The following is a 12,051-nucleotide window of genomic DNA, read 5'->3' as shown; positions in this document are numbered from 1 at the left end:
AATAGATGATGTGATGATTTTTTATTAAATGGCTCGATATATTCATGATAAAATATTTTTAATCAATAATTTTTTTCGCTGATCTCTTCTTGCATCAACGATGTATGCCCTTTAATCTTAAATTGAAGATGAAAAGTACAGTTCATAATGCTGTAGGGCTTGTACAATCACAAACTATCATGTTGTACATGAATGGTTATGAATTAGATAATTTTGGACATAAAATTCTAGTTTATCCATCATTACTGCATGCTTGCTAAATTATATTGAACTCATGGTAAAATGTAAATTCAGTGAAATTGTAGCCCCTTTCCAACAAAGACCGGGTCGCTCCCCTCTCTCCACTTTCACCCCCTTCCACTTGGCCTTCCCACTTCCCACAGGCTACAGCACCCCTCTCGCGTGCCGACGTGGCGATCCCATCACCGCCGTCCTTCCCCCCTCCCCCTTCTATTTATACCCTCCATTTCCCTCCATTCTCTTCCATCCATCCCCAATGGCCAAATCGCTCCTCTTCGTCCTCCTCTTCTCCGTCCTCCTCTCCGCCTGCATTCCCCGCGGCGGCGCCACCCGCCCGGCATTCGCCTGCGGCGGCGGTCCGGCGGCGGCGCTGCCCTTCTGCCGGGTGGCTCTGCCAATCCGCGCCCGCGTCGCCGATCTGATCGGACGGCTGACGCTGGACGAGAAAATCCGGCTGCTGGTGAACAACGCGGCGGGGGTTCCGAGGCTAGGGATCGCCGGGTACGAATGGTGGTCGGAGGCTCTCCACGGCGTCTCCGACGTGGGTCCCGGCGTCCATTTCGGTGGGGCCTATCCCGGGGCAACCAGCTTCCCCCAAGTCATCTCCTCCGCCGCCTCCTTCAATGCCACCCTCTGGGAGCTCATCGGAAAGGTATTGTACGCCTTTGAATCTCTTTTAGCGTTCAAAAATTGACTCGCCGGCGGTGACGAGATCTGGAATTCGGCAACCTGGTCGCCGAGTCTTCCGATCTCATGGGCTTCATCTCCGGCTCCGTTAGCCGTCTGATGGTCGCGGATTCATAGAATTGGTGTAGTTTTAGTGGTCGATATTTTCACTCCGCGATTTTTATAATTCATTTCTTTGAGGCGTTAAAACTGCTCTCAGTAGCCCAATGGAGTTAAGCAATGTAGATTAACCCCCTTTTTCCGTTTTCTGAATTAATGATTTAACTAAAACTTTCTACATGCTAAGTACACCCCTTTTTGTATAGATATTATTTCTTAACATAGTATGCATACATCAGACTAATGCACATATGAGTAAAGGTGGAGTATATTTATGAAAAATAAACAATAATATATCTAGGCCTGCTACACGTGGGCAAGTATCGCTGGTAATTACCATGAAACAAGCTTTTAACTCGTCCTCCAATAGAGTAACTTGAAAATACGAGGAGTGAACATATCAAATATAGATCTATAATTGTCTTTCCACCTTTCATTCTATCATGGCCCTCTTTTTTCTCAAAAAAAAAAAAAAAAAAAAAAAAAAAAAAAAGAAGAAAAAGAAACAAACCTTTGCATACCTTCAAAACATTAGCTAAAACGTTGCTGTCTGTTAAAAAGATACCATAAACTGCACTAATTATTGTAGATAGAAGATTTTTATGTAGGTTGGGAATCTAACATTTGCAACAATGAAGTCAAGTTATCATGGCAGCTGTTCTATAGCTTTTTATTTAAGAAAACTAATGCTAAAACGTGTAAGAATGAAACAAACAAAGATTGTTCAAAAGGCAAAATTGTTAGCCACTTCAATGGCAGGATGGAAATCTATATGGATGTATACATAATTGAGCAAGTTAAAACAAACAATATTACTTCTAATGAAGCATAGCATGATATACCCATTTCTCTAAAACAAAAAAGGTTTAGTTGGCAGCCACTAATGTTCATAGGTAGCCATTGATGCACGGCAGGTCTTGTGCTTGCAAGCAACTGTGATGCACATCGTGTGTTATGTTTACAAGAACCCGATGACACTTGCAAATCGTGACACGTTGCACCCAACAACTAGAAATGTTGTATACTGCAACACATAGCAAAAACATATATAGTGAATTATTGAACACTTATCACAACAAGCAACTGCTGCTACAATTGAACACGCGGCTCTCATTTATTGGTAAAATATTAATTATTGATCAGATTAGATCCATCGTTATGTTGATGAACGAATTTAATCATGAAGTAATATACATAAATATGTATATATATATATATATATATATATATATATATATATATATATATATATATATATATATATATATATATATATATATATATATATTGTATATGCTGTTTCATGATTGGACTGATCGACTATATGAGTAGCTGGACTTGGCCCAACAAATAATCACTCTTGACTGTGGGGTGTGGATATGATTGTACCTCACAATGGTACCTAAGTTTAATGGAGGAAATCCAACGGATATTTATGCGTTTCATATATGATTATTGTGAAAAAGTAGAAAACGAGATTCACGGGCTGAAGATTGCACTCACGTGTGGTGCAGAGCCGGATAAAATAGTAAAGAATCGGCGCATGTGAGGGTGATTTCATCATTTTAGAAGTTTTATGCGGTCACAAGGGATCTGGACGGATAGGGGCTCTAGAATTCCGTGTCTTACATTATATAGGAGCCAGAGTAGGCCCGAAGATTTCTCCTCACATGAGTAGAAAAGAGCGTATCACGAATAATTGGTCCTTTCTTGTCCTCCGCTAGGAAACCACCTATCATTCGTAGGTCAGGCCGGTTATATTCACGTGCCTCAAAAGCGTGCGAAGCGTGTGAAGGAGCCACCATCTTACCCGAGTCTGTTTCCTGGGTGGCCATTGGGATCATTCTTAAGCTTCCAAAGCCAACAAGTTCTACAAAATTATACAAATTTCGTTGATATATGGTACATTTCATCCAAATTGAGGTAGCCTCCATTCCGTAGATTGAGAATAGCCATCCAAGTAGTTAAAGGATCCATCTTTTAATCTTCTTGAATTGCCGTTCGGGTAAACTTTGTTTATGTGGTTACGATGAGCTTTTACTTCAATAGATTGCTCTGTATGCTCACCAACATTGTTTTTGCCTGACTAGGTGTTGAAAAATATCAAGATTTGAAATATCTTATATTGAGATACAAAATATCTCTTTATCAATATAGAGAAACTGCCAATGAAAAACTATTATTAAAAAGCATCTCAAGAATCTACCAATCCCTTGTTGCCACATTACCAGCCAATTGTGCAAAGAAAGTTTTCGGCTATATGTTGTTCCTAGAGCATTATTTTTATATTCAAATAATGTATAGGACATCTTACCAATAATAAATAATAATAATGATGATGATGATGTATAGGAGAAATATGCAAACATGTTCCATGTATGAACAAAAAGCTGTTTATAGTTGGCAGGAACCATAAATAGCCACAAACTTAAAATTGACATTGTGTTAATCCACAACAAAGCAACTAAATGTCAAAGATATATGCTGTGGCTCACTTGACATATAATTAATATTTTCCTATAAACATATTCGACTTCAGCATCCAATATCTTAATTCAGGCAGCCGATAAAAATTATGACTCAATTAAATCATAATTTTTTTGAAAAAAAAAAATATTTGCCATGATATATATCGATTAAGTAATTGCTGAAAATATGGCATCCAATTTCTTCCTCTTAAGTTACAAAGGTTCCAACCCATACCACTGAGAATACGTGAGGGATGGAGGCAATCTCACCGACCAACAACTTAACTTACAAGGTAAGGTAATGAGAGGAAAAGCATTAAGGAAGTACAAACAATGAGACAGAACTAAACAAGCCTTTTTCACCTCGCTGCACTTTCATTTTCCTTGTCCTTTTATCAGTAAAATAATATTTTCTTCGTACTTTGCACTTAGCTTTCGGCTGCATGTGGTCTGACAAAAAGGGTACGCGTGACTGCGCCATCATCTCTGTACATGTATAAATTAAGCTATTCTCCAATTATGCCCATAGAGAGATACATTCGGGAAAATGATATGTCACCCGTGAACCACAATTTCTCTCTCTCTCTTTTTTTTTTTTTTGGGTCCCATTTTGATGGTCTTATACATGCCTCAAAATGAGTAATTTTTTCCTAAATTATACTCCAAAAAGTACAATGCCCATAAACACTCATTTTTTGCATGACCTCATGCTTATAACCAAACTAATACAACTTTGAAATGGCATCAAATATCTTAATCATGTTTAGAAATGGAAGTGATTAATTTTTCAAAGTTGTACTCAAAACATCAATACAAATAATTAATACAACTTCGCATGGCATCAAACGTCTTTATCAACATGAATATGAGATCGAACGTCTCTCATAATCTCTATAATTACTCTCTCTTTTTTTTTTTTTTTTTTAAGACCTTTTTCTTTAACTTGTTTCATTACAGGCGGTGTCGGACGAGGCTCGGGCGATGTACAACGGCGGCCAGGCAGGGCTGACATTTTGGAGCCCGAACGTTAACATCTTCCGGGACCCTCGGTGGGGCCGCGGCCAGGAGACTCCCGGCGAGGACCCGGGCGTCGCCAGCCGCTACGCCGTCAGCTACGTTCGAGGGCTCCAACAGGCCTCCGGTGGGCCGCACGGCCACGGCCGGCTCAAGTTGGCGGCTTGCTGCAAGCACTACACAGCCTACGACCTTGACAATTGGCGTGGCGTTGACCGGTTCCACTTCAACGCCAAGGTATTACATTTTTCCTACGTTAATTTACGTGCTGCGAACCATCCGATGCTTTTTTTTTTTTTTTTTAAATCTACTTTAGACTTAATTAAGTATGGCTGCATCCAACTCCCGAATATAATGGAACATTAATATTTCAAATCAGTCGTCTATTTATTCGAAATATCTTAGCCTTTGTGATGTCTTGTACTAATAAGATCAGTGCTGTACTGCCATGATGACATGACCATTGAAAAGAACTCTAAACAAATATCTGATATAGGAAAGAGACCAGTGCAAGCGGGTCCCTGCCCATTAAATCATGATTTCAATCACATAAATAGTAGCATTATCTACTAATTAATGTTGCTATCAGATTTAATCTAACAACAAAATAATTTTTATTGGACATTTTTAACACGTACGTCATCCCTTTTTAGACCGTATATATCATGATGAGGATTGTGGACCAGCTTTTTAATTTCCCATCCCCTCCCTACCTGGCGTGTATACTTTTAGAGGGACCGCAAATAAAAAAATAAAATTGCAACTGATGGACCGTATGTTAGAAAATTGGTCAACAGAAATATTTTGTTAGAGTCTGGTCCACATAGGGACCAGTCATTAAGTTCCCTAAGATAGAGCATAAGAGCCGTGTACTTGGGAAATATTGTTTCTTATAAAATAAGTGAGGGTTGAAAGTGGGGACAACGTGTATTTTGGAAATAATTGGCAAGGTTCTTTGGAGATTTTATAGGTCCATTCTTTTGCCACATGACATGAGAGCCGTTGCTCAAGCTTTTAGAACCACCCAACCACATAATTGAACCGGTACCTGTCACATGCTTCCTATCATGCACTTTCTCTTCCTATGTTGTAGAAAGAAGCATGTTCAAAAGTAATCAAATAATGTTATCAATGGTGACTAAGATGGATGGTAATTAGTGTAGTTCTTGCTTTTGATTAATCAACTATGGTAGTGTTGGTCCTCGAACAAAAAAGAACTAATATTAAGTTAAAACAATTCAAATTACATGTCCAAGCTACTATATGTGCAAAATTGTTCTGCTGATAGCAATTCAATCAAAGTTATTTGAGGGGTTTAGATTGTATTTTTTGCATGAAAAATGATTTTTTTTTCATGATATCAACTGTTGCATCGTGTATTGTGCAGATTATAAAGCACTCTACCCATTTTTTTCCATTTATTTGTATAAATCTTGAAGCGACTGTTACGCAATCCAACAATAGATGCTGCAAAAAAAGATGATTCATTCTTTCATGCGAAATATACAACATGATCTCCCGACACTGTGAAAGCCTTTGAGTTTTCATATAATCATGGTGATTATTTTTCGCATTTGTGTCTGTGTCTACATAAGCAGTTCTACAAAGAGATTCATTTTAGTTTGGTTCATGATTTTTAGTTTGATTCAATATCTTGTCCTCAGACGTTCTTTTCAAACTTTTGTCCTCTTTGTTTTGAAAAATGGTCTCGCCAAAGCTGGAGAAGTTGTCACGTTTCTAACATTTGTTTTGTCCCTTTGTTTGTCCTAGGTAAGCAAGCAAGATTTGGAGGATACGTTTGATGTCCCATTCAAAGCTTGTGTGGTCGAAGGGAAGGTGGCAAGTGTCATGTGTTCCTACAACCAAGTCAATGGAGTTCCCACTTGTGCTGACCCCAACCTCCTTCGTAACACCATTCGTGGACAATGGGCCCTTAATGGGTGAGTTATAGTCCATTAATTAAAGGCCCGTCTTTATCCATATAGAAGCACTTCTAAATAGAAATCATTTGCTTCTTTCTAGGTACATTGTCTCAGATTGTGACTCGGTTGGTGTTTTTTATAACACGCAGCATTACACCTCTACTCCGGAAGAGGCAGCTGCAGATGCAATTAAAGCAGGTAATTTGGGAGCTCATGCTACCACTAGATCACTTATTTGGAAAGCTAATTTGACTAGAATATTTTAAGGCTTTTCTCTATATTGTTTTGGATAATGGAGGTCAGAAAATGGCCAAAAATAGTTCAACTTTTTTGGCAGTCTATGTACTATCATCTTCCAATATAAGCAGAACTAAACACCATTGCTGCTTTTCCTTGCACTCAAACGCCAGGTTGATATTGACCTACTTGGATATTATCCATAAAAAACAACATGGAATGAGTTAGATTGCATCTCTGTAACATGCCTACAGTTAGTTTTAGAGGCTGATATTGAAAGCAGACTGACTGAAAATATTATGGCTCTCAATGAGATGAATTGAACAAGTGTTCAAGTTACTGCTCCGCAGTTGGAAGCTCATTCAGATTGACTTTCCCAACCATTCAAGTGCAATGGTTAATAGATCGACAGATTAGGGATTATAATTCAATGAAAATTTTAGTAATTAAGTCGGAACTAGAATGTGATGCCAATAAATCAGTGATTAGCTCAGTCAAATTTTCAAGAATAGCTTCATAAAAATTTCATATTGCTAGTGCAGGACATCTTTGCAAAATTACTTTGGAATGTTCTCAATCTATGTTACCATGCGTCAATATTTTTTTTGGATCAAGTACATCATTATATCATTTATCTTCTTAAATTTAAATATTTTTACCTATTGACTTGCAAGTTAAGTTTTTTTAAACTTCAAATACTAGAGTGCATTTCAGTCGTAAATTTTTAAACTGTCCAAGACGCTTTAAGGCCATACAATTGTCCACTAATGAGTGGCTGCTGTCCATGTTTTTTCTTTAGGTCTAGATCTGGATTGTGGGCCTTTCCTGGCCCAGTATACTGTCAGTGCTGTGAAGCAGGGGTTGGTGAGTGAGGCCCAGGTAAATGCGGCCCTGACCAACACCATCACAGTCCAAATGAGATTAGGGATGTATGATGGTGACCCATCAAAACAACCCTTTGGAAACCTAGGCCCTGGAGATGTATGCACCCCGGCCCATCAGAATCTTGCCCTCGAGGCTGCCCGCCAAGGAATTGTGCTCCTTAAGAACAATGGCCATGCTCTGCCACTCTCTCCCTCGCACCTCCGATTTGTTGCGGTCATCGGGCCGAACTCGGATGCCACGGTCACCATGATCGGAAACTATGCTGGTAATTTTTATCAAAAGAAAAACCAATCAGCACATAGACCACTAAAATTGGAGGTTTATATTGAGGTTAAACTTCAATGCTTATATTGGTAATAGGTGTTCCTTGTGGATATACAAGCCCTCTTCAAGGAATTGGGAGGTATGCGAAGACCAATCACCAGATGGGCTGCACCAATGTGGCCTGCACTGGGAACCAGCCCATCGATGCTGCCATCGCAGCCGCTCGTAATTCAGATGCAACAATCTTGATCATGGGCCTTGATCAATCAATTGAAGCTGAAGCCAGAGATAGAGATGGGCTCCTCCTTCCGGGCCGGCAGCAGGAGCTGGTGTCGAAGGTGGCAAAGGCTTCAAGGGGCCCCACCATTCTAGTCCTCATGTGTGGTGGGCCTGTGGATGTAACCTTCGCTAAGAATGACCCAAGGATCGCCGCCATCCTCTGGGTCGGGTACCCTGGTCAGGCCGGTGGAGCGGCGATTGCCGATGTATTATTTGGTAAATTCAATCCAGGTATATCATCTTATCCCATAGTTGTAATGATCAAAAATCACCATTGGGAAAATTTACATCTTATTGATCAATGTGACCTCAATGCCCAAGCTCATCTTATAACTAATTTCATTAAACTATCTTCTTACTGTTATTTCCTGTGCAGGTGGTAAGCTCCCTGTGACATGGTACCCCCAACAATTTGTGGATAAGGTGCCCATGACCAACATGGCCATGCGAGCCGACCCGGCCCGGGGCTACCCCGGCCGGTCCTACCGGTTCTATACCGGTCCGGTAGTCTTCCCCTATGGCCACGGCCTTTCCTACACTAAATTTACCCATTCTTTGGCCCACGCGCCGGCCCAGATCTCGGTCCAACTTGACGGGCGCCGCGCCTCGGCCCACAATTCCACCGAACCAGGGCGGGCGGTCCGGGTCTCCCATGCGAGGTGCGACGGCCTCGCCATCCCCGTCCACGTGGATGTTAAGAACGTCGGGGATCAGGATGGGTCGCACACAGTGCTCGTGTATTCGACTCCACCAGGTACACGATGGGCCCCGCAGAAGCAGCTAGTGGCCTTTGAAAAGGTACACGTTGCAGTCGGTGGACAAGTCCGGGTCAAGTTCGGTGTGGACGTGTGCAGGGATCTGAGCTTTGCCGACGAGTATGGGATCCGAAGGATTCCGATCGGCGAACACAGCCTTCAGATCGGCGATTTAATCCACACGATATCTTTACACGCGGAAGATCTGCGGCGCTAGTGGGTCAAAAGACTCAAATACCCTCAGGCGATGTTATTCAGAAAAGGGTAGTTAGGCCATTTTATAATTCCAGGTGCAATAGGAATTAAATGTTGATTGCTGCCAAGGGAGAAGGCAATTTTATCATTCTTTTCATTGTACCATTCTCGTGATCTAGGCTCTAAGAAAGATGGAGGGCAAGATCAAATGAAAAAATTGCTGTCAAATTATTTTAATTGGGGTGGAAAATAAGGTCCATAAAGAATAAAAATCTAAGTGTTTGATGATAACTTGGTACAAGGGCCAGTTATTCCACCTTGGATCAAGTTCATTCTCTTCTTTTATAATTTGGCCCCTACGTTTTTGGATTCTATAGTCCTGTTAGCTATGTCTTTCTCCCTTTTCATGCATACAATGATACAATCTCATATCAATGTCAATCTAGTGATATATCATCTTTTGACTCAAAGACAAGTAATCAATGTAAAGGGAATTAGAATATATACAATTCTTAAAAGAGGTCATGACCATAGGTTATTCTTAGGTACTACTTGGTATCACAACACAAAGTATTGATGTTATTAATATGAACATTGTAGTTATTGAATAAACAAGTCCATTAACATGAGATTGTTTATAAGGGAAAAAACACAGTTGACGAAAACATCAATGAAGCAAGGGTTGGAAGTGGATTAGGTTGGATGGTATTGGGTTGAGATTTTACTTTGTCGACATGTTTGAGTATCCCATGTCAAACTAGCAGTAAATGATCTAAAAATGAACCAAAGGAAGCATGCAAGTTGATTAATTAATTACATCATAAACAAATAATGAAAGAAAATAATAGTTAAACAGCATTAAATATTTTTGACAATCTATTTTTGGGTTTAATCAACAACAAAAAAATAAAACATAGTCGACAAAATAAATTAATGATTGATTGCATAAAAATTATTATTAAAAGCAAACCATCCTTTAAATTGAAGCACTCTATGGAGCAATTGTTTCAGCATCCAAATTAGTTTGATTTTTGTTGCATTCATGGGTCAAAAGATCGAATAGCTCAGATAGTTGGATTTAGAGTATCGCATTTGTCATGATTCCTCAAATTAGACACTCTTTTTCATAAAAATAAGGTCTATAAAAGACAAAAATCAATGAGGTTGCAAATAATTTGGAACAATTTTCATGTACTAGTCTTTATGCTTCGCTTCTTGTAAATTTTTTTTGGTGTATTTTGGTTTTATGCATTTTATAATCTTTGAAAAGCTAGAGTTTGGGACAAATGCTTGAAGTTAATGAGTTTCTTGCCGAGGATTTAATCATGTACAAGAAAGCAGCTAATTGGAGCACTAATATTATTGGAAGTATTATGTGCGCGTGCGCATGTGTGTTAGGATCAAGAGTCCGGATTTAGATAAAGTCTTGCCTCTAATACTAGATTTTTTTGATAATTGCATCCTTCTTATCCTGCTTTTGCAGCACTGCATATTTACCTTTAAAATAGTATAGATTCTAATTACACGAAAGCCTTTACCATTAAAATATAGTTTTTTAAGTTTAAATAAAAACATGGTCCTGGATTCTTGCGATGGATTTAGGAATCATATAAGTCAATTCATATAACAGTACAAAAAAATATTGAAGTAAAATATATACAATCATAATAAAAAAAAATTGTTAAAAAATAGAATAAAAGTTAACTAATAATGAAAATTTAAGACAAATAACAACTCCATCTACATATGTTGCATCATATTCAAACCCTTCAAGACTAGCAATATATTTATACCTTCTGCAATAATTAGCAACATATTTTCAATTGGAACACTAAAAACTTCTCCATGGGATAATAAGCGGATCCAATCCATTAAAAGATTTATTTAAGATTATTTTCAAAATAAAATGATAGAGATTACTGATATATAAAAGGAAGGGAAGGAAAGGATTATGTAAATTTAGATACAAGCCGGTTCTATTGATTGATGTGTAAAGGATACTTGTTTTGTTAAATATGGATGTCAAATAAAGTCAACTAGTAAGAAATCATAAAAAAAGATATACGAAATTCATAATCCTCATATAACACTATCATATAACTTGAACAATGCATAGCATATTATTTTTTTAATTATTTTAAAATATAATATATAAATATAATAAATTATAATAAATAAAAAATTTCAATAGTCAAATTTCTGCTATACATTAGGTAATACACTTTCATTATAGTCAAGATGAAAGTTTCATCATTAACACTCGCACTCACATTGTAAACAGAGGAACGTAAACAAGTTGTATCTCTTATAGAAACTTTCATCATTGACATTAATATCACCAATATTTGCCTCGCATAATACACTAGGTATGGTTTCTTATCTTTTTTCCAACTATCTTTGAAAATAATACAATAATATAATATATTATAATAAATAGAAAGTTTCGATAGGCAAATTTTGATCGCATATTAACTAATGAATTTTAATGTCAATGTCATGTATATACATTTCTTGGGGCAAATAAACCGACTCCCGACTCGGACTTTATATCGACCGAATAAACATATTACTCCGATTCATAATCGGTTAGCCGACTGACAGTCGGCTATTATCGACCAACAACAAATGACTTGATCAACCTCCGATCGAAAACCATCGGCATATCAGAATCACCAGCCGATGGACATTCGAATCTTCTACCGACTTATCTCTACCGACTTATCAATATTACCGATATATAGTCGGCCTATCTACTCAACATATCTTAACCGTTATGAACGGTTATCAACTACGTGTTACAGTCATTAATGAAAATAAACAGCCCACTAACTCTATGATTATGGTCCAATAATCTAGCACCATAAAAAGTGGGACCACGTACTCGACGGTTACATCAAAATCATTTATAAAAGAGGAGGTAAACGAGCAGCATGGATAAGGTAATTCTAGATTAAGACTCTGCCATTCTTAACATTCTTATTAGTTGTTCACTAACCCTTCTCTGAC

General features: G+C 38.3%; 1 protein-coding gene across 1 annotated transcript; it reads left to right on the top strand.

The window, feature by feature from the left end:
• Positions 1 to 476: 476 nt before the first annotated feature.
• LOC105039922 (probable beta-D-xylosidase 2) lies at positions 477 to 9,393 on the top strand. The gene is made up of 7 exons (XM_010916246.3): positions 477 to 892; positions 4,452 to 4,745; positions 6,279 to 6,448; positions 6,531 to 6,628; positions 7,467 to 7,817; positions 7,913 to 8,326; positions 8,472 to 9,393. Exons 1-7 carry the CDS (start codon positions 497 to 499, stop codon positions 9,065 to 9,067), a joined length of 2,319 nt encoding a protein of 772 aa, XP_010914548.1. The 5' UTR covers positions 477 to 496; the 3' UTR covers positions 9,068 to 9,393.
• Positions 9,394 to 12,051: the final 2,658 nt, after the last annotated feature.

The sequence above is a fragment of the Elaeis guineensis genome, chromosome 1, assembly GCF_000442705.2.
Source record: "Elaeis guineensis isolate ETL-2024a chromosome 1, EG11, whole genome shotgun sequence".
Taxonomy (NCBI): Eukaryota; Viridiplantae; Streptophyta; class Magnoliopsida; order Arecales; family Arecaceae; genus Elaeis; species Elaeis guineensis.
Note: the sequence above shows the minus strand (reverse complement) of the source record. Positions and strands in the feature narration are given on the sequence as shown.

Excerpts from the sequence above, each read along its gene's own strand:
- LOC105039922 (XM_010916246.3), top strand. The coding sequence starts at position 497 with ATGGCCAAATCGCTCCTCTTCGTCCTCCTCTTCTCCGTCCTCCTCTCC. Across the intron at positions 6,449-6,530 it reads GGACAATGGGCCCTTAATGG|GTACATTGTCTCAGATTGTG; the intron begins GTGAGTTATAGT and ends GCTTCTTTCTAG. Across the intron at positions 6,629-7,466 it reads TGCAGATGCAATTAAAGCAG|GTCTAGATCTGGATTGTGGG; the intron begins GTAATTTGGGAG and ends TTTTTTCTTTAG.